We start from the raw sequence: 27,663 nt of genomic DNA, 5'->3' as shown, positions 1-27,663 counted from the left end.
CACGTCATTTACATAAACAAAGCCTTTGGTTGTGTTGGGGTGTGTCCAGACGTTTCCATAGATGGTTGGGTCACTTGATGTTGCTGCTTGTAGAATACAGGTCTACTGGGCTGTGACTTTCCACATGAAGACACCGAGGCAGGAGGGTAGGACAGGCTCCCACTGACTTTCCTCTACCTCTTTGGCACTCGTGGTGTAGCACTTCTAAATGGTACTTTGGAGATGTCATTAATACCTAAGAATGTCACAATTAAGATGAATATTTTTGTAGGTTTACAAGTTTGTGAATCAGCTCATTTTTAAAGAATATAAGTATATTAGCTTCCATTATAATTTATTAAGAGATAGGTATTTTTGTTTTTGTTTCTTTTTTTTTTTTTTTTTTAAACTGGAAAAATGTCAAACATAGAGATGCTGTGGAGGTAGATTCCTTAAGAAGAAATTGCTTAAAAACTAAACAAAACAAGATACAGAGGTGTATATACCTATAATTCCAGCACTGACCTATAATCCTGGCTTTCAGTGGGTGGAGGCAGAGGAACAGAAAAAAGTTCAAGGGCAGCCTTGGAAAACAGGAGAACCCTGAGAGCCAGAGTAAAGAAATTGTCACTGGGTGTGGTGGACCACTCAAATCCCAGGGTCTCAAGAGGATCACAGGTTCTAGGTGTACTTGGGCTGCACACTTGAATTTAAGCGCAGCCTGGGCAACTTAGCAAGACCCTGTTTTGAATTAAAAGTACAACAGTTGCCTAGCACTAGACCGACCCCCTAGGTTCAGTTACTAAAGAAAAGAAAGAAAAGTCACACTTACATTCTGAAAACTTAGGGTGTACTCTGTGACTGCATGTGCATATTCAACCAATGAAAGTTCCAGATTAATTTGATAATGAGCTTTTTTGTGTTCTGTGAGAATTTATATTAGCATGTTTTCATACACAGCAATAAAAAGAACCCATTATAGCCATATGTGTTAGTATATTTTGATGTGGTAGCTTTTTCAGTAAGTTTTGTCTTGCTTATATGACAAACCAAGTCACATTAAAGCTTTAGTGTGCTTGTCTTTAGGATGGAGAAGATCTGATGGATGAGAGTGTACTGAAGTTCTACACTCAGCAGTGGGAAGATTACCGATTCTCCAGCAAAGTGCTGAATGGAATCTGTGCCTACCTCAATAGACATTGGGTTCGCCGCGAATGTGATGAAGGACGAAAAGGAATATATGAAATCTATTCAGTAAGTTTTTTTTTTTAAAAGAATAAAAAATAAAATATGTTGTGGCAAGAAAGTAGAGAGGTGGGAAATTGGAGCTGTAAAATAAACACAGTTAAGCAAACAGTTCTGCATTTACTTTTAAACTATCTTCAGTTAATTGACCAGTTATCATACTTGGCCTGGAACTGCTTGAGTTTTAGCACTATAATCAGGTACCTTATCTAAGGATTAAGCTCTTAACTGGACTTTGATGCACTTCCTTGGTCTGAGAGTTCTGTATTTGAGAGCGGACCCTGAATTAAATATTTTTGTTAGTCTTCAAGGTTTTTGTTTTAGGCCCTCTGGTTTCTCAGAGTATGACCCCTAAATTTGTGTCATCCGCGTCACCTGGGAACACGATAGGGACGCAGATTCTCAGGCCTCCTTCTAAACTTGGAAATTGAGATGGGCTACAGTTAGCAGAGTGCCTAGTGTGTATGCAGTCCTGGGTTCAGCCTGCTATACTAGGCACACCTGTAATCGCAGCACTTGGGAAATAGAGGAAAATGACTCAAATTCAAATCATTCTCTGCTGTGTAACACATTTCTGGCCAACTTGAGCTAAATGAGACCCTGTCTGAAAAAGAGTAAGAAATAAAGATAAAAAGCTACACAAAATTGGGGTGATAGCTCAGTCAACAAAGTATTTGCCTTGTAAACACAAGAACCTGAGATACTCCCCCAGAACCTATGTGAAAAGAGAATGGTTGTAATCCCAGTGCTGAAGAGGCAGACACAGGCAGATCCCTGGTGCCAAAAATTCTGATGTTGTGTTATAATGGCAATATTTTGTTTCTTTGCTTTTGACAAATTTAATTAGACAAAAAGCAGCTCAAATGCAGGACTTTTAGCACTTACAGAGCTCCTTTTCTGTGCCCCAGATGTGCTTTATAGTGACACTTTATTGTGTGGTTATATAGGCTTTTGTTTGAGGTTCTGTTTGGTTGTTTGAAACAGAGTATCACTGTAACCTTGGTTGGCTGGGAACTTCACTGCAAGACCAGACTGGCATCAAACTGAAATGCCTGTCTGCCTCCCAAGGTCTGGGATCACACCTGTTTAGTTTCATGATTTTAATCACATTTTCTAGGCTCAGTTTTCTGAGTTGAGCTTTTTGTGTTTTTCTTTTTAATATATTTAAAAAATTATGTTTATCTCATTGAACATGTTTTGAACCCTGTCCATCAAGGAATGGCTGGTGTGCTTTCCTTGTCTCAGAATTGCAGGACGACTCTGCATGGTTCTCGTCTGTTTCCTTTGGACACCGCTTGACCTAAAGTTCTTGTGTATGCTCTACAACAGCATCACAGACTCCTGAGGGTCATTCCTGCTTTTTCACTTTGCATCTACTTTGTTCAACATTTAAAACAAGTTTAAATAAAAAGTACTAAGCTATGTAATGTTTCTTAAGATTCAGCCAGACTTGGTGGTACATGCCTTTAATCCCAGTACTAGGAAGGCAGAGGCAGTAGGTTATTTCTTGAATTGCAGGCCAGCCAGCCCCGTTAGACAAGAATCAGCCACTGTCATTATGTTTTAAATCTGCTTTCAAACCCCACACTTTCTGTGTCATCATATAGTGTAGCTAGTGTTTGGAAATGCAGTACCCGCCATAGATTCCCGCAGAGGAGAGTCACCGCCCCACCTAGAAATAGTGTTCCTATCTGTGTCCCAAGTGCACTGCTTCAAGAGCCTGCTCCAGACATTTGCTAGTTTGTATCAAAGCTCGGTGGGCCAGTTACAGCCTATGATTTCAGCCTCTGGTTTTATTTTAGGCCCAGAGTCTCTAGCAAATGTGGCTGCTTTGTCATGCAGTGACTTCATGACAAATTATAAGGTTTCTACTCTTTTTTTCGTAATTAATTCTTTTAAATAGAGAAGGTTATTGGTTTCCTTCCAAATCACCCAGGGAATCTAAGTTGATTTCATTGTTAGTATGTTGAAGTTCTGACACCAAGACTTGTTATGCTAACCTATTCTGAAATTTCTGTGGTTTGCTTCTTTGCCTTCTTTTGCTCTTTGACTTCCTTTCTTTGAAGTGACAATCATCCAGAGCTGGGTTATGTCTGTCTAAAGATGTGGTTGGTAATTTAGAAAATAGCTGGAACAAATTATTTTTTAAAGTGTAGGGGTTCTGTTAGAAGCTGATAACCACAGCCTTGTATTTTCACTGCTGCCTTACTCCTGCCTGAGGACTGAAGAGGCAGGGAGAAAAGGATTGGGGTTGAGCATACATCTGCAGGTTGCTTCTCTCCTAGACAGTGAGGCTCAGTCTTCTAAGCCCCTTGGCAGACCACAGTCAAGAATTCCTAATAATGCTGGGCCTGGTGGCACACACCTTTAATCCCAGCTCTAGGATGCAGAGGCAGGCGGATCTCTATGAGGCCAGCTTGGTCTACATACATAGTCAGTACTTACTTATATAGGGAGGGAAAACAGGCAAACAAAAAATTTAAATATTGCTTTTATGGAATTCATTTTTTTGGAGACACTACTTAGAAAATACTTTTCATAGATTAAATTTGTATAATATTTTAAAAAATACATATTTTTACAAGCTTAATTTTATCTCTAGTTAAATTGGGAAGGAAACTAATGGCATTTTTGTTTAATTAATTTCTTGGCTGTTTGTGTTAAAGTGTTGTAAATTTCAGTTCTGTTTTAACTTTCTAAACCTCTCCCAACAGTTTAAAAATCATGTATGAATTCTTCTTTCAGAAACCATTTTTACAGTAATTAATCTTAGTATAACACTTGTGAAAAAAATTGGAATGTAAAAATGGACCATGGTATTTATATATTCACATTAAAATGCATCTATCAGGAGGGGCTGAGGAGATAGATGGTTCAGGAACACTTGAGTCTCCATCTGTGTGTGTATCCATAGATACATGCAAGCATATACCATGTACACATAAAAATGTATGTCTTACACATAGTCACGTGAAGACATAAGTACATAGGAGGTTTTAGTAAGTTATGTACAAGACACTGCGCTAAAAATACACAATCCAGATATAAAAGTTGGAGGATTTTTATATTCTCTATTGTTAAATCTTGATGTATTAGGAAACCGTGGTAGTAACTGGAATTACTTTTATCAGGTGTATCTAGTTGAAATTGTATGATCCAGGGAAACATTGATAGGGTGAGTCTACTACTGGTTTTTAAGCTGATACAATGTCCACCTTAAATCAGAATGTTCTTTTAGAACTTCACAGTTAAATGTGAACTGGTAAACATCTGTACTAAGTGAATAACTTGAAAGGGTGGCTCTGATTTCATTGTGATAATAGATTTTTTACTACGTTGTAATCTAGGAATTTTTGTAAAATTAAGAATTGAAATTACTGTGTGACCAGTTTTGGGGAACCATAGTGAAATACAGTTATTTAATACATCTTTTCCCTTTTCATCCAGCTTGCATTGGTGACATGGAGAGATTGTTTGTTCAGGCCATTGAATAAACAGGTATCTACTGTGAAATGTTGTGTGTTTTGTTTTAAAAATATTTCCCACTTTTGTCTTGATTCTCAAGCCTTTGACTATCTAAAGAGTATTTGTTGTGCTGGGGATATGGCTCAGTCAGGGAAGTGCTTGCCATGTAAGCATGAGGGCCTGGGGTGGGTAGATCCCCAGCACCCATAGAGAGCAGGTATACGATGCCCACCAGTGAGCCTAGCCCTGGAGAGTAGGCTCAGACAGATCCCTGAGACTCCAAACAAAGTGGATTACTCCTGGGGAGCAGTGCTTGAGCTTGTCCTCTGGTTTCCACATGCATGCACACACATGTGCATACCCATCCCCCTAAAATATTTGTTACCTTGTATTAGTTAATGGCTCTAAATGTTTAAAGGATATGTAAAGTACATTGTGACCTGTAATATGTCTACCTAATATGTTTTCTATATTCTTAAAGGTAACAAATGCTGTTTTAAAACTGATTGAAAAGGAAAGAAATGGCGAAACCATCAATACAAGACTAATTAGTGGAGTTGTACAATCTTATGGTAAATAATTTGTCTTTATTCAGTTTTCATATCACATGGCAACTATGATAGCTCTCTAACATTTGTTTAAAAACATTTAAATATCAAGAATATTATTCCATTTTAAAGTACTTTTAAGCAATAATTTTATAAATCATAGCTATTTAATCTGTACTTTAAGGTAATTTTTATTGAAAAAATTGAACTATTTTCTTTGCTGCTTTCATGAGTAAATACTTATATTTAATGTGATTGTTTTGGAGCTAAATAATAACCAGAAATCTATCAGCTTGAAAAATTGAGGTTGAGACACTGATTAAATCACATGTTGTTCAAGCCCTGGTGGGTTTGCATTTTTGTGAAAGTGCAACATTTAGATCACTTTTGGAAATGAACTTTCTCTGGCTGAACTTGTGGTAATTTTGCAGTATCCCTGGCCTAGGTAAAGGTGATTTGTTGCTATACATCTTGGAGTTTATTGTTTTGTTTTTCTTTTATCGAAACAACTATGTTTCAATACTAGTGAATAACAGTTACCATATAACCCTCCATTTCACATTGATTTTTCAAGTGTAACTTAAACCAAATGCTACACCAAAGTATTATCTGTGACATAATAACAAAAAATAGGATAATTGAAATATAGCTCATATTTTTTTCTAGTGGAATTGGGACTGAATGAAGATGACGCATTTGCAAAGGGCCCTACGTTAACAGTATATAAAGAATCCTTTGAATCTCAATTTTTGGCTGACACAGAGAGATTTTATACCAGAGAAAGTACTGAATTCTTGCAGCAGAACCCAGTAACTGAATATATGAAAAAGGTAAGCTTAAACATATATGTAACTCAGTCATTGCTCCTTCAGTGAGTTCTTGGCAGTGCAATGTTCCTCACAAATCAGACTTGGCACCAAGTCACACCGTGTCCAGCAGATTTAACTCCTATAACTCTCCAAGAGACTTTTACAAATTGATGACAATGAGTGTGTGTTCCTTTATACATCTAACGAGGCGCCTTGATAGCTGCATGCCTTTCATGTTCTGAATTATCGCCTCTTGAGTGGACCTCAAAATTTTGTCAGTGAGAAAATATTAAGCAGATATTCCCAGATTTGCTATTTGTTTGTTTGTTCTGCTTTTCTCTTAAATATTCCTTAATATTCTGTAGCTTAGTCTTGAAGATTATATTAGGAAGGAGAATCTAAATTGTCACTTTGGAGAAGAACCAAGGTAGAGCTGTGTGTCCTCCATGCATTATGTTACTCTGTGATTATTTTTCTATGAACTTCTAGGATTTTTCTTTGTTCTTTCTTGGAAATTCAGGTCTTCTGAATGTAGTGTCTGAGGAGTGACTGTCAGGAGTCAGCAAGCTTTCTGTTATGCAGTGCCAGGCAGTGAATACCTTTAGGCTTTGCATGCTCTCTGTGATCTCCTCTGCCACTGTTCACTTCTGCAGTTATAACACAAATACAGTATTAAAACAATCAAGTACAGTACATCTCAGTAGAATAATACTTAGGTAAAGATGAGCTTTCAGGAAATGCCCTCTTTCAACAGCCTATTTGGGCTGGGTGTTCACAGTCTGGGGGGGTGGGGGGGTGGAGGTGTCTCTGTTAGTTTGCTGTCATCAGGAGTATTTTAGTGCAAACAGCTGATGATTGCTGGTCCATCTAAGGATAGCTTTGATGGCTAAATAGCTACAAGCCATTTAACACTTTAAAATATATCTCATGTGATTGAGACTAATCTGACCTATTAAAAACAAAAAAAATGGACTTGTTTGAATATTCTATATTCCTATTATTTTTTATTATTTAAAAATAATATGGGCTGGAGAGATTGGTCAACAGTTAAAAGAATAGGTGTTGCTCTTGCAGAGGACCTAGGTGTGGTCCCATCACCCACATGGTAGCTCACGGCCATCTGTAACCACAGTTCTAAGGGATCCAGCAGCCTCTTCTGGCCTCTGAATACACAGTGTACATACGTACATACATGGAGCCTGAACACTCTTTCACATAAGATAATTTACTTCATTGGTTTGCTTACCAACCACCAAGGACATCAAAGCCTAGCCTTCTGAGCAAGAGTAAAAGCTTTGTGTTGCTGGCCAGGATGGCCTGCGTTCTTCCAAGAAACGGGTGTAACTTAAAGCAGGAAGAGCGGTGCTTCGGTGTGTCTGCTCTTGCTCTTCACTGTCAGATGGAATGAAACCCATCAGCAGAGCCTGAACCTGGGATTTATTGTTCCAGAAGAAAGAACTCTGTAGAAACAAAAATACAAATTAAAGACTCTGTGAAATACGCAATGACAAACCCACAAGCCTGGGACACTTACTAGACTGGAATGTTGCTGCAGGCTCTTTTGGGGATACTGGTAGTGGCTGTTCTCTTTGTTTTGTTTGAACTTAAGCATTAATGGTTTAGTATATTTTAGTGGATATTTCTTTTATAGTGTGCTATAAATTATTTTAGCATATATTGAATTTTAACTAAGTTTCTTACTAGAAATTTACTAACTTCAAACCTTTCATTTTCTTTGTGGCTTATCTTTTCCCTTGCCCTGACTTTTATGCATGGAAACCTGTTCTGCTTATTGCAAGCTTATATTAAGTGAAGATACTTTAAAACAAGAAACCAGCTAGATCTGGTATCCATATTCTCTCTCTCTCTCTCTCTCTCTCTCTCTCTCTCTCTCTCTCTCTCTCTTCCCCCCCTTCTTCCCTCTCCTTCCTTCCTTCCTTTTTTTTTTTCCTCATTACTGCTGATTATTATTCCTGAGTGGTCATTTCTGAGATTAAATTGGTGTGACCCTTCAAACAGCTTTCAGACCAAAGTAGTACTTCTTAATTCAGTGTCCACATGCCGGAAAGACCTGTAGGTTTCTCTTGTGGTCACAGGAATGTGCGTCATTGCCTCCAAAATGTGAAATACCACTTACCCAAAGAAAAACGGTATGAAGACAGTTGAACTATGAATTTAAATAATGTTCTTAGGGCACTTGAAGGATTAGAGCCTGCATTGCAAAGAGAGTAGAGCATACCAGAGATATAGCAGTCAGTTGTCAGTCACCCTGTGGTCTGAAGTCCTTTCCCCCTTTCTTAATCATACTTTACTAGAGCATATTTGTGACTTTAATGTGTCATTGTTCACGTAATAATTCTTTAAAAGTGAACCAAACCATGAATGGTTTGATGGAATTCTCTGCAGGCTGAGGCTCGTTTGCTTGAGGAACAGCGGAGAGTGCAAGTTTACCTCCATGAAAGCACGCAAGATGAGTTAGCACGGAAATGTGAGCAGGTCCTCATCGAAAAACACTTGGAAATCTTCCACACAGAGTTCCAGAATTTGTTGGATGCTGACAAGAATGAAGGTGAATATAATTTGTTCCATATACTTTTGTTGGAACTACTAAATGGTGGGCAGATTTTTTGTTTTGTTCTTTTGAGTATTCTTCCTTTGACAAAATGAAAAGATGTTTTCACTTTCCTTAATTGTTCCTTCTATGCTAGTGGGAACTGTTAGTGGTTTGGTCACGTTGCTGTGGGATTTAGGATTTCCCATCTTTAACCATCATAGATTGAACACATATATGAAGTGAATATTTGGGGATCCCTCCATTACTTATAGTTGAAATGGGTGTCTATCTTAAGCTTGTTTAACTTAAAAACAATTATTTTACTACCTTTTGGAACATAGATAGTATCTCATTAGGGTTTTAGAAGGTATTGAGTACTTTTTCTCTGTTGTTACATTAGTGGATTCTCATGGTAAAGGAGAAATAAACTTCTAATAGTCTGACTCCATTGTCAGGTTTAACAAAACACACCAGATCTAGCTGGTTTCTTGTTTTACAGTATCTTCACTTGATATAAGCTTGCAATAAGCAGAACAGGTATGCACAGTTGGTTTCCATGCATAAAATTGGCTCCTTTTTTCTTTCAGATTTGGGCCGCATGTATAATCTTGTATCTAGAATTCAGGATGGCCTAGGAGAATTGAAAAAACTTCTAGAGACACATATTCATAATCAGGGTCTTGCAGCAATTGAGAAGTGTGGAGAAGCTGCTTTAAATGTAAGTAGTGCCTGACTGAATGCAGTTGAGCCCGTTATTTTCACATGCCAACTGCAGGTGTATGCGTGCATCTTTGTTGGTAATTGTAGGTAGTTAAGATTTTACTGACATGCCCAGAGAGCCTGTTTTGACTTTTGAAAGTAGGAAGTTCTCAAAATCCTTAAATTCTAGCATCTTTTTTCCCCTTTAAAGACAGGATTTCGTTATGTAGCTCATGCTGGACTTGAATTTACAGAGATCCACCTGCCTCTTGTTTTTGCCTCCTGAGTGCTGGGATTAAAGGCTTGCACAACCAACACCAGCCCTCTCCAGCACCTTTATAAGAATTAATAATCTCCTGTTTTACTTTTGCCTTGTTTTAGTGTGTATGAGTGTTTCTGCCTGAGTGTTTGTATGCCTGAGGAGGTCAATAGAGAGCCCGCAGACCTCCCTGGAACTTCAGTTAAGAATGGTTGTGAGCCATTATGTGGGTGCTGGGAACTGACCACCTGATCCTCTGGAAGGCCAGCCAGTGATCTTAACCACTGAGTGATCTCTCTAGCTTCTTATTTTTTATTTGTTTGTTCATTTCGTTTTTATTTATGTGTTTTTCACTGTGTCAAAAATGGGTTTATGCTCCTAGGTACAGTGTTCAGAGCAGCCAGAAGAGGGCTTTATACTGGGCCATTGCTTACCTTAAGGTTGTGTGTGATAGGTCTGTGACCTCAGGTGAACAAGAATATTTTAACTTTATTTTCTTTGTCATGAAACAAAAAAAAGAAAAATACACAATATTATTTTTACTCTAACCTGACCAAGCTATCATTTTATATCCAGGATACTCATTTTTTTCCACAACAAAAGAAAGATTTTAACGCTTCTGTAAGCAAACTGACTGCGGAAACATTTCATTCCCAAGTCAGTCTTTATACCACATCAAAGTAAATTCTAATGTAAACTGTGCTGTGCAGTGGCAGTACTAAAGTGAGCCCCGGTTGGTTCAAGGCCAGCTAGAAACCTGTCACTGAAGTTGTTTGTTGCTGCCCATCAGATAGGCCATGAATTCAAGGGAATCCTAAGCTACCTGGTCAGTTCTAGACCAGCCTAGGTTATAGAATAAAACCATATCTTAACAAACAAACCCAGAAGTTGTTCGTTATGTCTGAAACTTAGAGCTGACTGTTCAAAGGCCAGACATAAATGGAGCAAAAAGGAGCAGAGGTTGTAATAATAAGATGAGGTAGAACATCTTAAAGCACTGGCGTTTGTCTCTCTTTCAGACTTTACGCCACATGCAGTCTTATTTCTGCTTATTGGTTAAAGGAAAAACAGTCCATTAAGAAAATATAAGTTTGTGCTAAGTCACATGTTTATTTCCCTTTTCTTCTCCAATTAGTTAATATCAAAATCAATTGTAGATAGGCACACTTTTAATCCCAGCACCCAAGAGACCGAGCAGGTGGATCTCTGAGTTCAGGGTCAGCCTGGTCTACACAGTGAATTTCAGGACAGCCAGAGCTGTGTAGAATCTGTCTTAGGGGGAATAAAGGAAAGTAAAGAAGGAAAGCAGGAAAGAAACAGAGAGAGAAAGGAAAGAAAAAATTTATATTCCTGAACACTCATGGTCAGGGTGTCTTGGTGGCTGATAGAGAAAGGAAATTCGGGGTTAAGCATTTAGTGTGTGTGCTGCAAACAGCCTGTTGTTCCTTTCTCTGCAGTTGGTGGTTTGTGGTCGAGAGTGTTTCTGAGACTTCGGCTTTCTGCTGTGATAGATGATTTATATGGAGGCAAAGTTAGGCTGAATACCAGGTGCTTATGGAGAAGGGTGACACATTTGCCCCCAGATGTTTATATGATGTGTTTGCTTTTTCCTGAGAACAGACATTGATTTCTTTCCCCTAACTTCCCAAAGGCAAATTATCCAGAGCTAAGGTCCGTGTTAAGGAGGGATCCATGTATCCTGTAGTGCATGGTTAACTGCCTTGTGACAGAAAAGCGCAGGTAACAGTTGGCTCTCATCAGCCTCTAGCCCTGTGAGAAGTGCAGGTGCAAACTTTGCCCTGCAAGATGACTCTAGGCTTAGGTTGAAAAGATGTTGAGAACACAAGTTTATATGTAGGAATAGTGAGAGATGTTCCTTTAAAAACCTGTAGAAGCCGGGCGGTGGTGGCGCACGCCTTTAATCCCAGCACTCGGGAGGCAGAGGCAGGCGGATCTCTGTGAGTTCGAGACCAGCCTGGTCTACAAGAGCTAGTTCCAGGACAGGCTCCAAAACCACAGAGAAACCCTGTCTCGAAAAACCAAAAAAAAAAAAAACCTGTAGAATCCCAGTTTACTCTTTTAACAGTATTCTGGTTCCAAAGGAATTGTGTGTTATAGTATTTAGTATCACAGCTGATCCTCAGATGTGGCGTCTTGAGTCTTACTATACAGGCTAGGGTGGCCTCCTCTTGTCTCAGGTCATCTTACTATGATGCCCCAAGCCTGACTCAGGCCTTTTGGAAGACCAGTGTTGTTGGTCCACCTTGTGTGTGCATTCGAACTGGGGGTGTTTACATGTGTTTGTAGAGATGGATGTAGAGGCCAAAGGTCAATGCTGTCTGTCTTCAGTCACCTATGCTAGACAAGCACAGTCTAAGAGGTAAAACAGAGAGGATTAAAGGAGAGACTGGGAAGGTAGAGATGGCTGAGCAGATGTTGGAAGAACTTGCAAGCATGTAAATGTCAACTCCACCCTAAGGGCACAAGGAAAGCTGCTAAGGGTATTATTATTAATAACCGTGCACTTGATAAAACCGAATTTGTATTCAAAACATTACTTCATGTAGAAAGTGGTTGAAATTAATAAGAGTGACTGTAAGAATAGCAATAGGCTCTGTTGAAACAACTAAGATGAAATGACAGTGACGGGGGACAGTCGATTATTTTTAGCTTAGGAAATAGACAATCACAAGACCTCTGAAGGGCAATTTGTGCAAAGTTGGTGGGGACTGTGATCTAGATGTTAGATGTGGCAGTCATGGATGTAATATCAGCTTTTAGAATCATGGACATTGAATAAGGTACTTTGGGACTGAGAGAAGTTATGTTTCTTATATGAAAAAGAATCCTCTCATGTACTACTATGGATGTGAACTAGTCTTAGCACTATTATGTTCATTTTGCGTTATGTTGTTGTTTTGGGGTTGTTTTTTCTTTTTGTTTTTTGTTTGTTTGTTTTCTGAGACAGGGTTTCTCTGTAGCTTTGGGGCCTGTCCTGGAACTCGCTTTGTAGACCAGGCTGGCCTTGAAGTCACAGAGATCCATTTGCCACCATCTCCCTCCCAAGTGTTGGGATTAAAGCGTGCACCACCTAAACCTAATTTTTTTCCTCAAAGACATGTGGCGGCACATGTCTGTAAGTCTTCCACTCAGGACGCAGAGGCAGGAAGGCTACCCTTGGCTATATAGTCATAGGCAAATAAGCTGAATATTGAGATCCTGTCCCCCAAAACACAAAAACAAAAAACAAAACCCAGGGCTAGCGTGATGGCTTGATTGATGGGAAGGAGGCCAAAGGCCTGACAACTTGAGTTTGATTCCTCGGGTCCACAATGGAAGGAAGGAACTGACCCCAAAAAGTTGTCATCTGCATTCCACTCTGGTGCTGTGTCATGCGTACACACGATAATAATGAAATTGTTAAAGCTGCTTTTCCGGGACTTCTATCTTGGCACATTATTTTGAGGGTTCCTGTCAATTTCACTACGTCAGCCTACTCTGCTGGGTCTTCTCTATTATGAAGAGTCTAGACTGTCTGCAGGCTGCTTTATTCTTTGCAAAGCTTTACATCTCCATATGGGAATTTCTTCCGGGCATTTACTGAAAAACTTGTTTCTAAATCCTGAATCCAAGAGAAAAATTTAAAGGGAAAAAGCCAAAGAAAGGGTTGTGATTCTCCTAGCACGTAACAGTGAAGGTAGAGTCAGCACTGGTGTCCAGGAACCTATCTGTAGTCAAGGCGCAGTAGGAGAGCTGGTGCCTGGGGAGAAGACTAAAGCCAGCTCTGGTAGGAGCCACAGTGAGAGGTGAGAGCTTGTGGTTTGTGGTAAAGGCACTATGCAGTCTCATCATCTACCTTCTCAATAAGTGAGCCTATCACCCCTCCACTGCTAAGCTTGAGTCGCTCGTTTAAGTTCTAGAACGTCTATATACATAATATTCCTTTTATGAATTCTGTGAGTGGTAGTCCCCAAAGTAACAGGTTTTATAAGCAATCTTGAGTCTTTAAATTGGCAGTTTTGGTATTCAGTTGGTTCTTAGCAAGGATGCTAACCTCCATATGGGATCTGAGTGGTCCAATAGTGGTTACTGCATTTTTCTGTTTGGATGCTCACTGTAGGATAGAGTTCCTTGTAAAACCAGTAGCTGTAGAGATTGTAAGGGTGAGTGTTGTGTAGGAATTTGATGTGAGATCAGAAAGCAATGTAAAACCTGAATCCACCAAAGGAATATGGGCTTTAATGACAAACCAAAATTAAATCAAGCGAAGGAAAAAATGCATTGCTTAAAAAAGAAAAACCCATATGAAGTAAGGTGCATGCGTACTTAGCTTGTAGGTGCTCTTGGATGCTTTCTTTAGAATTGTACCATCTTTGCAACACACAGGAATAGTTGTCATGAGACAGGGGCCAGGTTATCTGACTGTATCAGGTAAAGACCATCTTTCTATCTCAGTGAAATTATATTACCACACTATATATTTTTTATTATAATTTGGTATTTATTGTATTTTAAACAATACCTGCAACTTATAGAGAATAATTGCATAATAGAGTTCTGGTTTTACCAGTCATTAATTTTAAAACAAATTTTACAAAAAATGTAAAGTAATTTGTATTCAAGGGTTTCTCTTTTCTCATTTCTGAATTATACATGAGAGTGTGTCAGGAACTGGGGTCTGGACACAGTGGTATACCTGTAATCCCAGCAGGGGAAGCAACAAGATCACAGGTCTGTGATCAGTCTGCGCTACATAGAGAAATACTGTCTCCTAAGTATCAACTGTGAAGTGACACATGGGGAATTTGGAGGCATTGCTAGAACAGCTCACTTCTCTGTGCCTGTAGCTCCAGTGTTAGGAGGGCTAGTCAAAGGCCTTTCTGCCCTGTGTTCATTAGCTGGGCCTTTTCCATTCTGAAAGCTGAAGAGAACATGTCAGATTCAGGAGTCATCTACCTGAGTCCCTGCTTGGCTCAGTAAGAAGTGCACCTTAGCACACCATCTAAAATGGGCATTGGGAACGGTACCTGCCTTGGCCTGCAAACATTGGCTGCTGATCCACACTTGATACTGTGCAATTCCTCCATCATCCATCGCCTTTATTTCCACCAGTACTGTTTGTCTCCTTTAGCATGCAACACGCTCTCCCTGGGGACTAATTTTCCACTATGCTCTTTTGTCTAAAGAGTTTCTGTTGCCCACCGCCATGTTCCCAGTGCTTGTCCCTTGCCTTGGTGACACAGTTGCCGTTGTGCATCCCCTACCTGTGTTCAGACCTGTTATCATTTTGAAAGAGAAAATATTCTCATGATCTTTTCCAGTTTTTTTTAAAGGTATTTAATTTTTAATCTGGAGAATTGTTTTATACATAAACATGATGTCCTGTGTGTTTCAGTGTTGGAACCAAATGCATTCTGATCTTACTAACTTCTTTGAAGATATAGTTAAAACTTGGAGAATGTTTTACAGCAGCAGCAGAATATACACTTTAATTCCTGTGTGTTTCTGGTTTTCCCTTCAACCAAGGACCCAAAGATGTATGTGCAGACCGTTCTGGATGTTCATAAGAAATACAATGCCCTGGTGATGTCAGCATTCAACAATGACGCTGGCTTCGTGGCTGCACTTGATAAGGTAAGCAGTAACATGTCGCTGTGCTGCCTGCTCAATATGTATGAACAAGACACCTTTCCTCTAACTGTCTTTTCTATAACACAGGCTTGCGGTCGCTTCATAAACAACAATGCGGTTACCAAAATGGCCCAGTCATCTAGTAAATCCCCTGAGCTGCTTGCTCGGTACTGTGACTCCTTGTTGAAGAAAAGGTACTGGCTTGGTTTTGTGTTTTTTGTGTACCCCTATTTAAACCTCAGTTTTTTGGGGTTTTTTTGTTTGTTTGTTTGTTTTTCGAGACAGGGTTTCTCTGTGGTTTTGGAGCCTGTCCTGGAACTAGTAAACCTCAGTTTTTATACGAGGAATCAGTATTTGTCTTGTATTTGCTTGCGATGCATCACATTTGTTGAAACCTGCATCAGCTCCCACTGGCTCTGAACAGCAGAAGCCTGAATACTATGATATGCTTTATGTTTTGGTCTACAAACTTTGCTTTTGACAGAGCTGCTGGGTAGCACAGGCTAGCCTCAAAACTCCCACCAATCCTCCTATGCAAAGCTTCCACATACTGGGTTTACGGAGTGAACCACCATATCTAGACATCTGCGTACTTTAAAGTTTGTTTTCCTTTGTTCGTTTGTTGTGCTGTGTATTTTTCAGTCACTTTATGTCTTACTTGACACTTTTCCTAATCTTACCTGTGTTCTGAGATGGAGGAGGTGTGGTCAGACATGGCTTCCTCTGTGTTATGTTCCCCTACTTGTGTCTGCCTTGATTCCCTCCGCTTCTCTCCCTATCACAGTTTCTTTTGGTCCAAAAATGTTCAAGGTTGCCTCAGTGTCCCACATGCCATATCGCCAAATGCTATGCAGGGGACACGGACCCCCTGGTTATGGTGCCAGTATATTGTATTTTTAAAAGCTCTCTAAGGCTTAAGAGAACACCCACAAATGCCGATGTGAGCAGAGACAGTCTCACTATCAGGGCCAGAGAGATGGCTCTGTTGTTAAGGACACTTGCTGCTCCTGCAGAGGACCTGAATTCAGTTCTTAGTATCCACATTGGGCAGCTCACAAACACTTACAATTCTAGTTCCAGAGAATGTGATGCTCTCTTTTGGCCTCCGTGGGCTCCTGTGGGTATATGATGCTCATACAGACAACCAGGCACACACACATGCACAAATTTTTTTTCTAAGGTAACAAATCAACAGCATCTTTGGACTGTGATGGTGGCCCAGTGGTAGCACATCTGTGCTGTCTGCTTGGTACTTGGTGAGCAAACATTGAGTAAAGGTCACTTGCTATCTCTATTTTTAAAAATTAATTACTTTTTAATAGCTGTTGCTTTTAGCTTTGCCAGAAAGCTGTCCTCTCAGAGCCAATGGGAACTTGAGTATTTTATTATCTTTCTGTGTTGTCATGCTGGCCTGATACATTATTTATCTATTCTAGTCACATTATTTATTCTAATCAGATGCACTTATTATGTATTCTTTCCAAGAAGGAAAAGGGACTTTAAATTTTATATTATGTTTTATTTACTTATTTGGGGGGCTGTGTGTCACAGTGCATCTGTAGAGGTCAGAGGACAACTTGCAGAATCAGTTCTCTCCTTCTACAATGTTAAATACTGGCATCAAATTCAGGTCATCAGTCTTGGCGAGAAACGCCATCTTGCTGGTTTGGAAAAAGGAGTTTACACTTGTGCCTCTTTGGACCTGATTCTGCTTCTCAGGCCGTTGTAGATGATTAAGTGACTTAAATTCAGAGCTACTCCATGAGGCCTTCAGTTTGTGTGACAGAACAATTGTGTGCCCATAATTGTCTTCAACCAATTAGTTACGGCTATTAAAGCTGAATGGTAACAACATTCCAGAGAGCTCCTTTAGCAAGCGTGTGTTGGTGAGCAAAGTCTAGTTGGCATTGAGCCACAAGGAGAGAACAACTACCTGACTTGCCAAGACAGGACAGGGCCAGGTTTGCTGAGCTACATCTCTTGAGAACCCCCTTTTCATAGTGTATGACAGTGCACACCTGTCATTCCAGCACTCAGGCTGAGGCAAGAGGATTTCCGTGAGTTGGACGATAGCACGGGTGGTGGGGAGGGGTCTGAAAACAGCAGCAGATCACATTGATTAGAGATTGTTTGGCGACCAGCTCGTATTTTTCTGTTTGAGTTGGGTTTTTTGTTGTTGTTTTCTTGTTTTTTGAGATTATAATATAATTGCCTTTTCCTCCCTCCAAACCCCCTTCCACGTTGCACCCCCACCCACACAATTTCAAATTTAATGGCTTTTTTTTTTTTAATTATTGTTTTTTGTTGTTGTTTGGTGGTGGGGTGATGGCTGTGGCTGTGGGTGTGTTCCTAAAGCTACACCCTGCTCAGTCTGTATAATGTTACAGACATGTACATGATTTCAGGACTGGGCATTTGGTATCAGATAACCAGCTGGTGTTGTGTTCTTGGCAAGACCATACCTCCTGCCCTTTACATCCTTCAGTGGTCTCAAGTTCTTTGTCTAGAGTTGAGGCAGCCAGTTCATTTCACAGGATCCTTCTACAAAATTTTTTTAAAGACCAATTTACTCTTAGTTCACCTTTGTGTAATTATATCCATAGACTAAATTAATCAGTTTTAAAGATATGACCACAGATGAAAGCACACCTAACCCATGGCTCATACCTTTTATTGTCTTTAATTATTTGGCAATTAAACAAAAGCTATGTGTTATTTTCATTTTTTAAAAATAAAAGTATAGAGATTATAGGGAGCAGTTGTAAGAATGAAGCTCATTTACTGACAATTAAATGGGTATCTTAAAGGAAAACTTGATAATTCTGTTGATTTTCATCTTAGATATCGTGACTATTTATAATCTCTTCCATGATCGGTTACAGTGTGAGACAGCTAAATTGCCATAGGAAAGTGACCTCCCCTTGCTCACCAGCTGATCTGACAGCTCATTGAAACCGCATGTGGCCCTGCCAGTGTGGCAGAGTGGTGTGTGCACATCTGCTGGCTTGTTTGTAAACACCCTGCCCTTTTACATTTCAGTTCCAAGAACCCAGAAGAGGCAGAACTAGAAGACACCCTCAATCAAGTGGTAAGGTGCTGCTTGGGCACCCCCATTGCCCTTTGTGAGGCTGCTTACCTGGAGCCTGAAATGTGCAGAGGAAAGGCATTGATTTTGAATTTATGGGTTTACTCCTAAAATTGAGTTACTACTTTCAGTGTTGGTACTTTGCTTCCTTTTTTGTTTCACTTAATTTTTCAAAGATTGATGTATTTTATTATATGTGTATGACTGTTTTGCCTGCACATGTTTATGCACCACATGTGTACCTGGTGTCCAGTTCCCTGGAACTGAAATTAGAGATGGTTGTGTGCCACCATGTGCTAAGAACGGAAGTCAGGTCCTCTGTATGAACAGCAAGTACTCTAATCCACTGAGCCATCTCTCCAGCCCTAGTACTTTGCTTCTTGCTACCGAGTCTAGTTTAATCAACTGGGATTCAAGGAGTGTATGGCAGTACTTATTATAAACATTTTGAGGCGAATTTATGCTGACTACAGGAGAGTACACAGGCCCACCCAAAACCAAGCAATCCTTGGCTCCTGGTGGTAGCCAGAGATAATCCGCTTGAGAATTTATTTCACTAATGTGTTCTTTCTCTGGCTTTGCCAGATGGTGGTCTTCAAGTACATCGAGGACAAAGATGTGTTTCAGAAGTTCTATGCAAAGATGCTTGCCAAGAGACTGGTGCATCAGAACAGTGCTAGTGATGATGCTGAAGCAAGCATGATCTCCAAGTTAAAGGTGCTGCTCTTTCCTGGAGAACTCCAACTTGTCGGGCTTTATTGGTGTGGTTATTAGTCTCTCCATGCTGTCAGTGGACGAGGAGTTTCTGCGTGGGAGCCCTGCTTCCCAGCCACGCCTGCAGTGCTTTCTTTGCTTTGCAACCCTGTTTGGGACCCTTCTGTTTTACGTGGCCCTTTGGCTGGGTTCTGCTCCCCATCTCCTTAGCCTCACCTGCTTCCCATACACTCAGCTTTGTTGACTTTTTGAGTGGATGCTTAGTGACTTTCTTAGCCCAGGCTGCCAAAACAAAATGCCATGAACCAGGTGACTTAGGCACAGAAATTAAGTCTCCGTTCTGGGGGCTAAGAAGTCTAAAATTGGGGTATCGGGTCTTGTTCCTGAAGAGAGCCGTCTTTCTGTCCCGCAGTCAACCTCTTCACTTAGCAGAGCACTCATGGGCAGCATCCGCTTATCACTCACAAGGACCCATCTCCAAACACCGCCAGCCCAGAGGTTTAAACTTCAGGCACATTCTAGAGGAGACAGTTCGGTAGTAGGATAAGGGACAAACAGATGATTTGGGACAGAGAAGGGGTGGTTTGAGGCATTTAAGACAGCCTAAGCTAGCCTCAAATGTGTGGTCCTTTTGCCTCCACATCCTGAGTACTGGGCTTTGAGATGCACATCACTGCACCTGGTTCTAATCGTGGCCTAGCTGCAGTCTGTTGCAGTGGTAGAGCACTTGCTTAAATGTTGCAGTCTGCTTACTGTGTATTGAAAACATGATTGTTCAATTTTTAATCTTTTTATGACATGCTAATTCTGATGGGTATTTATGCCATAAGATGCAATTAAGCACTAGTAGCAGTTCCATACAACTAAGGTATATTGTACTGTGATTTCTCTAAGACTTCGCTTATGGGGATGCAGGAGGGGAAACCGTGATCAGAATATATTTTATGAAAAAGGTTAATTAAAAAAGAAGTTTTAAAAGTAATTGAAGGGGTTTTAGCCATGGTGTGACTTGATCCTAGTACATTGTATACATTCGTGTTTATGTAAGCGTTAATGAGACAGTTGCCTGGGTTCATTTCAGCAAGCTTGTGGTTTTGAGTACACCTCCAAACTTCAGCGGATGTTTCAAGACATTGGTGTAAGCAAAGATCTGAATGAGCAGTTCAAAAAGCACCTAACGAATTCAGAACCACTGGACTGTGAGTATTGAGTGCGCATAGACGGACTTTTTGGGGCTCTCCATGAGATGAGAGCTGTGACAGTACGGAGTGAGGGTGGTGGTTGGTGTCAGAATTCCAGAGACTAAGAGGCAGGAGTTTTCTAACTCCCAGGATGGTAGGATGGCAGCTTTTGTCAGGACCAGACGTCACAGTTCTGACCTGGGCTTACTGATGTGTGCGGTTGTTTTGTCTAGTCTTCTTTTGAACCTTAGTTTGAATACATTTCTGATTATTTTCTTCTCTCATGTTTTTGATGAAAGTTGGAGAATTTTATTTTTCCCAAATCAGAACTTCTGTCATCATTAACCTTAACAGTTTTGCTGGTGAACATCAAGGTTGTCTGCAAGATGAAATTGCCCCAACTCTTAGCTTATACGTCTCCTGTCTTCACAGCAGTGAGGCTGCACAGCTCTAATGTGTGTAGTTGTTCCATGTCCTTGTGTTTGGTCACCACATTCCTGGTCACCACACACGACTTGAGCAGGGTGAACTTAATATCAAGGAGGGGACGGGGGAAGAAATTGAACAAGGCAGACTTGATTGGAACTCTACCTTGACAATGAAGTGGAAACTGTTGTCCTGGAGGAAAGCAGCTTCCTGCTCAACTTGCAGTTAGAGTTTCTGATACGGAGCATCTGGCCGTGTGGCCTATAAGCCTGGGACTGTGGGTCTCCTGTGGCTGATGCTGGGATTACAATTGTACACCTTCACGTTAGGCTTCCATTTTTACTAATTTTAATTGGATAAGTTGAAACTCTATGTTCAGATCTTAATTTTATATTTAAGCAAGTCTTCTAATGTATTTTTTAAATTTTGACCATTTCCTGTGTGTGTGAAACAAGAGGTTTTTTAAATTTGTAAGAGTAATTAAATGTGTTCCCACCCGCAGTGGACTTCAGCATCCAGGTCCTCAGTTCCGGGTCGTGGCCCTTTCAGCAGTCTTGCACGTTTGCCTTGCCGTCAGAGGTGAGAGTTGTCACCTGGTCTCTTTCAGCTGGTGGAGAGGGGCAGCCTGGCCATGGGTGTGCTGCCTGCAGTTCTCTGCTAAGCAGTCAGGACAGTGTTCATAAAGAATGTGAAATGGGGCTGGGTTGGGTAGCGGAAGGCTGGTCACCTCCTGTAAAGTGGGGACTCTCATTGACTGCATGTAAATTCCCTGGTCTCTGCTGGGCTGAAGCAGAGCCCTGCTTGGTTCTGTTCTCCAGCGCCTTCCAGTGCTCACGAGACAGTTGCACCCGACAGCTGTAGCTCACTTCTCTGAGCACTGATTTTGTTCTCAGAACTTGGGGCAGGGAGCTTTCTTTAGAAATGCTGACTGTAGAATGCAGAGCCATCGATGCCATGCAGCGCCTTTCTTTTACCCAGCTGGAGCGCAGTTATCAGCGATTTACAGCTTTCTACGCCAGCCGTCACAGTGGCAGAAAACTGACGTGGTTGTATCAACTATCCAAAGGGGAGCTAGTCACCAATTGCTTCAAAAACAGATACACTTTGCAGGTAAAATCATCTTTTAATTGGGGGGGGGGTACTTTAGTAGTAAATGATGATAAGACAAATTATAGAAATCCTGGTGGATAACTCAGGCAGTGAGATGGAATCCATCTTCTGACAAAGCAGTGTAAAAAGTAAAGCATGCTTGTCATGGTCACGTGAGCTGAGCTCGTATTCTTTGGCCTGGGGGCAAGTATTTCTTCTAGTGTTGAGCATTAGAATGGTGACCTTTCAACCTTTGCATTGATGAGGCAGCCATTATCCCTGGTCTGGAGGTCTCTATCAACTTGAACACACACATAATATATACATGGTGTATACCAAAGAAACATTTTTTGTTCTACTGTATATAAAAATATAATTCATAATTAATGTCTTAGACCTGGTGTGGATTTGCACAAGCATGGAGATGCTTATGTAGTTATCTTTGTATAGAGGACACGTTTCAGGAGAAAACGGGAAGTCCCTCAGTGTTCCAAAGGTGACTTTAAGGAGACTGTACATTACCCTGGCCTTGTGACGCTTTGTGTTCCCTTCTCTGTTCTGCATCTGTTTGAAGACTGTCTTGTGAAACTCGGTTGTACCTGTGAGACCTTTCCCCGTTTTTACATTTCTCTCTTCTCTGCGGGCCTTGAAGGCATCCACATTCCAGATGGCGATCCTGCTGCAGTACAACACAGAAGACGCCTACACCGTGCAGCAGCTGACGGACAGCACTCAGATTAAAATGGTAGCCTGTCGTGTCCCACTCGCTTTGTACTTGCAGGTCGCCATTTCTGTATTCGTCAGGATGTTGTGGAAAGAGTGAAGGGCATGGGTGTCTTTGACTTAATACATTTTTGCTGCATGAAAAGATAAAAGAAATCCCCCCAAATAGTAAACTTTCTCTGGCCACAAGGCAGCAGGGAGCAGGCCAGATCCACAGAGGGCTCTTCACGGGGACCGCTGGGCATACCTTGTGCGGCAGCAAGACCAGTGTATACTCATGGTTTGTGTCAGGGAGGTTTATAGAACAGGCGGGGTTCATTTGGGCCAAAAGTTAACCTGACTTATCTCAAGCTCATGTATGGGCATTCCTGGTGCTAGAGGCACTAAGATCTGGGTTGTGAAGCTGCACACGCCACTGTAATGCTTTTTTGACTATATAAGTTTGTGAGGAAATGTTTTGGAGGAAACAGATGGGTGCTCGGGCAGGCGTGGTGGCTAGCACTTGTGATGGTGGGGACCAATTCTAGCTGAATTCCTACAGCATTGTAAGGACATTTATGCCAGCATTGTAAGGACATTACAAAATGCTCTATTTTTCGGCATTGTAAGAGCATTATGGAGTGCTCTTATTTTTAAACCCGTTCAGTCAGTCACTGACTCTGTCTGCCTGTCTCTCTGGTGTGTGTGTGCGCGCGCGCGCGCGAGAGGGGGGGGGGCGGGGGAGGGAAGGGACCCGACACCCATTAACCTCAGTGGACTCTTCTCTGGAGCAGGCATAGAAATAGAATCAAGTTGTATGTGTCTTTTTGTGCTTGCCTTATTTTACTGAGTATATTCTGTCTACAAGGTTTGTAGGTGTCAGTACTTTATTCGTTTGTATGTGTGCACATGTGTGTGTGTGTATGCACTGTTTGCATGTGTGTTGGAGACTAGAAGGCAGCTGTTGCTGTTGAGCCCTTTCCACCCTATCATTTTGAGGCAGCATCTCACTGAATCTGGAACGTCATTTGGCTAGTAAGCCCCAGGCGTTCAGCTATCCCTGCAGCTCCGAGGCTAAGCTTTTACATGAGCGCTGGGAGCGGATTCAAACTTTGTCCATTCACGTTAGTTTTTGTTTGGCTAAGGGTTTGGGTTGGTTTGGCTTTTGAGACAGGATCTCCTTTAGTCCAGGATGGTTTCAGACTAAGTAGACAGAGAATAGCCTTGAACTTAAAGTCGTTTCGCCTCTATCCACGCATCCTTGAGTACCAGATTACCGGCATGCATGCTCCCCCATGCCTGTTTTCCATGCAGCACTGGGGATCGAGTCTAGGGCCTTGTGCGTGCTGGACAGGCGCTCCTCCAACTAAGCTGTCATCCCAGGCTCGTTTTGTGTTTTAGTTGACACATGTCACACATGAAGCCACATTGATGGCTACAGTGTCAGCACCATTGTGCACATATTTATTTTAATGAAGCCTTTTATCCTTTGTTACTGGTTGGAAGGGCTGACAGGTCTGACTCTCTGGTCTCTACATGGCCTTTTCCTCAAGGCCACACCAGTCTTTCTGTTCTCTTGTACTATTAGAATTCCCTTATGGGACTCGAGCTGCCCTCCTTCAAGACCCCAGCCTGTAGCAGCCACTTCTCTGCCAAAACTACCTGCATAGCCTCAGGCCAGCATGGGTGCCATTATGAAGAGGGCAGAACTCTGTCTAATGTCAGTTAAGAGTCCGGGTTAGGTAGTAAGTGCCCATGAGGCTGATGGTGCTGGAAATCTCCAGACCAGCTCCTCCTACAGCTGAGCAGTCACATGATGCAGCGTTCGCTAAGGCTCCGAACCCCTGCATGCTCATGAATACAGTATAGCTTTGGTTCTGCTGGGGCTCCTTGATGTTGTATTTGCGCGTTCATGGGTTTAATTCAGCGGTAGAACACTTGTCTGGCATGCATAAAGCCTTGGGTTTGGTCCCCAGCACCACAGAAATTTCTTGTGAGCCTTCAAACATTGAAGGAGTGAATAATTTTCTGTAGGTTTAATTGTGTCCTGTGTTTATGGGAAACTATTAATGCCTTTGATGATTGGTGATCTAAGTCATTAATAAGCTCCGAGAAGAAGCCATTCTTCTTTCTCTGGGTGGGTTCTGCTTTGGGGTGAGGCCCAATCCTATAGACAGTGAGCTGAGTCTCTGAAACAGCCCCTGGAGAGAAGTATTCTCCCTTCTTGCTTACCATCTTTCTGTCTCATTGCAGGACATTTTGGCACAAGTCCTACAGATTTTACTGAAATCAAAGTTGCTGGTATGTTTGTGTACTTTGTGTTAAGCTAAAAGAAAGCCTTTCCCAGGGATGTGCCTAGTAACAGTTATTTTTTTCTAGGTCTTGGAAGATGAAAATGCAAATGTTGATGAGGTGGAATTGAAGCCAGACACCCTAATAAAGTTATACCTTGGTTATAAAAAGTAAGAAAAATCTAATAGATAGCTGTTGGTTTTCTCCCCTGGCATCGGGCATACTTCAGGATCAGCACACACCAGGGAAGCTGGACTCTGAGGGCTTGGTGGCTGCCTGCCAGTCCTCTGTGTTGCTTTGTTTGATGCTGTTTTGGTTTTCTCTTTATTTTGAAAGTAAGTCTTCTTGGGTGACTCTTAAAGAATAATGTTTAGACCTTGATGTCTAATTATTTTGGTGTTTTTAACTTGACCAAAGTTAGGGATCGAATGTCACTTCAGTCTCAGCTCTGTGTGGTTACAAAGCATTGGTGGAGGGTCAGTTCCCAGGTGACTGGTAGCAGTGACACAGAAGAGATGGGTGTGAAACCACCTTCTGCCCCAGTCCAGGGAAGCAAAACGTCCAGTGCTGAAAGAGGGGGGGTAGACTTTTCAGTGACCTATTTCCTCTGTTGTCTTGACAGTAAGAAATTAAGGGTTAATATCAATGTACCAATGAAAACGGAACAGAAGCAGGAACAAGAAACCACACACAAAAATATAGAGGAAGACCGCAAACTCCTGATCCAGGTGACTGAACCACGTTTGTGCTGTACGCTTAGACAGATGTGTTGTATCGCATGTGCTCTGATTGGCGAGTGCTGCCAGCATGGCACAGGGCTCGTGATCACCAAAGATGACAACACCTGAAGCCAGGACATGGCTGTCTGGGAAGGGAATATTTTATATACCCAAAGAAAATAATCTTATCTTCCTGCCTAAATACGGGGGCACAGATAAATCTGGTAGATTGAAGAAGGAAGAGAATAGCGGAGCTAAGGGCAAGGGTGGGTAGCTTCCGTAGCCTCAGAGAGGGAACTTTTTTATTTTTTAGTGCTGTTGGCCAAAACATTTTTTAAAGATGTGTGTTTATTTTAAATGCGTGTTTTGTCTATATGATGTAAGGATATGTGCGTGACTGGTGCCCCTAGAGGTCAGAAGAGGGTGCTGGAGCTCCAGGATCTGGAGCATTGTGAGCTCTGGAGGTGCTGGAAACCCAACCCGCTCTTAACCACTGAGCCATCATCACTCTAGCCCCGTGGCTAAACCATTTTAATGTTTGTTCTCTTAGGATTGAAACGTGGGCAGAGCTGATTGCTTGTATCCTCTCACCTGTAGGGTACTTGTTATGCATGGAAGTAGGGCTGAAGCGGCCTGTGTACAGTCCGCCTTTAACTTTCCAGCTTGTTAAAGCCCTAAGACATCTTCCTTGTTGATTGCATAGGCGGCCATCGTGAGAATCATGAAAATGAGGAAGGTCCTGAAACACCAGCAGTTACTTGGTGAAGTCCTCACTCAGCTCTCCTCCAGGTTCAAACCTCGGGTCCCAGTGATCAAGGTACAGGAATTACAGTGCTATCCCTTCTCATGTTAGGAAAGATGTAGCAAAAGAATTAATCACTATTTCATGAAAATGGAAATGGTGGCTTGCTCAACAAGAAACTTCAACAAAGGAAAGTCAGCCTATCTTTCTTCTTGAAGTAAATAGAGAGAGGTGTATGGGTCATTAAGTACACCTTTGTAGTGGGCACCCTAATAAGGAAAAAGAAGTCCTCCCCTATGCCTACATTTCTGTGGCAATTAGCTATTCCAATTTGTGAGCCATAATGCAGACTTGGCTGGTTTGCTCGCTAGGAAGTAGTGGAGAGAGGGTGCTCTCTGCCGTACTGCTGACAGTAGGAGGCCGGGTTGCATTGTTCATCTGCTGCTGTGCAGGGGCTGTGGTGTATGAATATGCTACCCTGTATCTAGGGCGTTGATAATCTCATCTGCCTAGTTTCTGCTAGCCGTAATCGGCAGGTCTTTCCTTTTCTGAACTACTTGAGTAAGCCTCAGCCATTGGAGAGCCTCAAAGGGTGGAAGTAGATGGTGAGTCCTCAACAGTCAGGAGGCCCAAAATGTCTTAGGGACCTATTAGCACAATGCTAGTATGTCCTTCGGGTCCTGCTTCTGATGTCCCATGAAGGCACAGACCCTTGCCCAAAGGCAGCTAGGCTTTGTTAGGAAAGGAGATTGTAGCCTAGATATGCTGCAGCACTTGGTGCTGTCTTAGCGGGAGTTACTGAAGGACCGCACACAGGAAACAATGAGGTTCCTCCCAAGCAGAAGGTGAATTTGCTCCCTGCTGAGCTCAGTGGAGGGTGGCACCTCTGTCCTGATGGCTGTTTGTGTTTCTTTCCCCCTTCACTCCCTCTTCCTCCTAAAATAATGCCTAGAAATGCATTGATATTCTCATCGAAAAGGAGTATTTGGAGCGAGTCGATGGTGAGAAGGACACCTACAGTTACTTGGCCTAACCCTTCTAAAAGGGTCTGCGACCCACAGCATATAGTTCCAGTGACTAGAATGGAAACAACTCAAGTTCATAGCAGCCAGCCTGCCGCCATTTGGACCTCCCTTTTTAAAGCTGAGACCACGGTTCCCACCAGCTGGTCTCAGGCTACAGCCGGACTGCTCAGGACTGACACATTTCAGTCTGAAAACAGACGCCAACGCCATTCTCCCTAACTTACGGACAGAGGGGAACCGAACCTTCCATGCTGAGGCTGCATGCTACTGCACTTAAATCAATACATTGGCTCCCTGGTTAACGCTGTCGTCTGAGGCAGCACATGAGAGCGAGTCTGAATGGACCCACGTGTAATCTGCTATGGAAACCATTTGTATAGTGTGTTTCATTTTTTAATGTGTGAAAATAAAGAAAATTAAAGGATTTCTGTACAAGTTGCATTTGGTTTTAAGTTTTACTAATTTCTATATGTAAATAAAAGATTTAATGATTGTGCAA

General features: G+C 41.7%; 1 protein-coding gene across 3 annotated transcripts in view; it reads left to right on the top strand.

Annotated features, from left to right (window-relative positions):
* Cul1 (cullin 1) overlaps nt 1-27,663 on the top strand; it is a 66,950-nt gene extending 39,287 nt beyond the window's left edge. For all 3 annotated transcript variants that reach the window (XM_057765382.1, XM_057765373.1, XM_057765389.1), the window contains exons 4-22: nt 1,066-1,233; nt 4,672-4,722; nt 5,171-5,261; nt 5,904-6,067; nt 8,453-8,615; nt 9,188-9,318; nt 15,085-15,192; nt 15,277-15,383; nt 18,229-18,277; nt 18,860-18,991; nt 20,070-20,187; nt 21,098-21,174; nt 21,574-21,705; nt 22,337-22,429; nt 24,640-24,687; nt 24,766-24,848; nt 25,301-25,406; nt 26,101-26,214; nt 27,092-27,663. In XM_057765382.1, coding sequence (XP_057621365.1) covers nt 1,066-1,233; nt 4,672-4,722; nt 5,171-5,261; nt 5,904-6,067; nt 8,453-8,615; nt 9,188-9,318; nt 15,085-15,192; nt 15,277-15,383; nt 18,229-18,277; nt 18,860-18,991; nt 20,070-20,187; nt 21,098-21,174; nt 21,574-21,705; nt 22,337-22,429; nt 24,640-24,687; nt 24,766-24,848; nt 25,301-25,406; nt 26,101-26,214; nt 27,092-27,172 — 2,016 coding nt within the window. In that variant the 3' untranslated portion in view covers nt 27,173-27,663. The remainder of the gene's footprint in view (nt 1-1,065; nt 1,234-4,671; nt 4,723-5,170; nt 5,262-5,903; nt 6,068-8,452; nt 8,616-9,187; nt 9,319-15,084; nt 15,193-15,276; nt 15,384-18,228; nt 18,278-18,859; nt 18,992-20,069; nt 20,188-21,097; nt 21,175-21,573; nt 21,706-22,336; nt 22,430-24,639; nt 24,688-24,765; nt 24,849-25,300; nt 25,407-26,100; nt 26,215-27,091) is intronic.

This window comes from Chionomys nivalis, chromosome 1 (assembly GCF_950005125.1).
Source record: "Chionomys nivalis chromosome 1, mChiNiv1.1, whole genome shotgun sequence".
NCBI classification, from domain to species: Eukaryota; Metazoa; Chordata; class Mammalia; order Rodentia; family Cricetidae; genus Chionomys; species Chionomys nivalis.
This window is presented reverse-complemented; position numbering and strand designations above follow the sequence as displayed.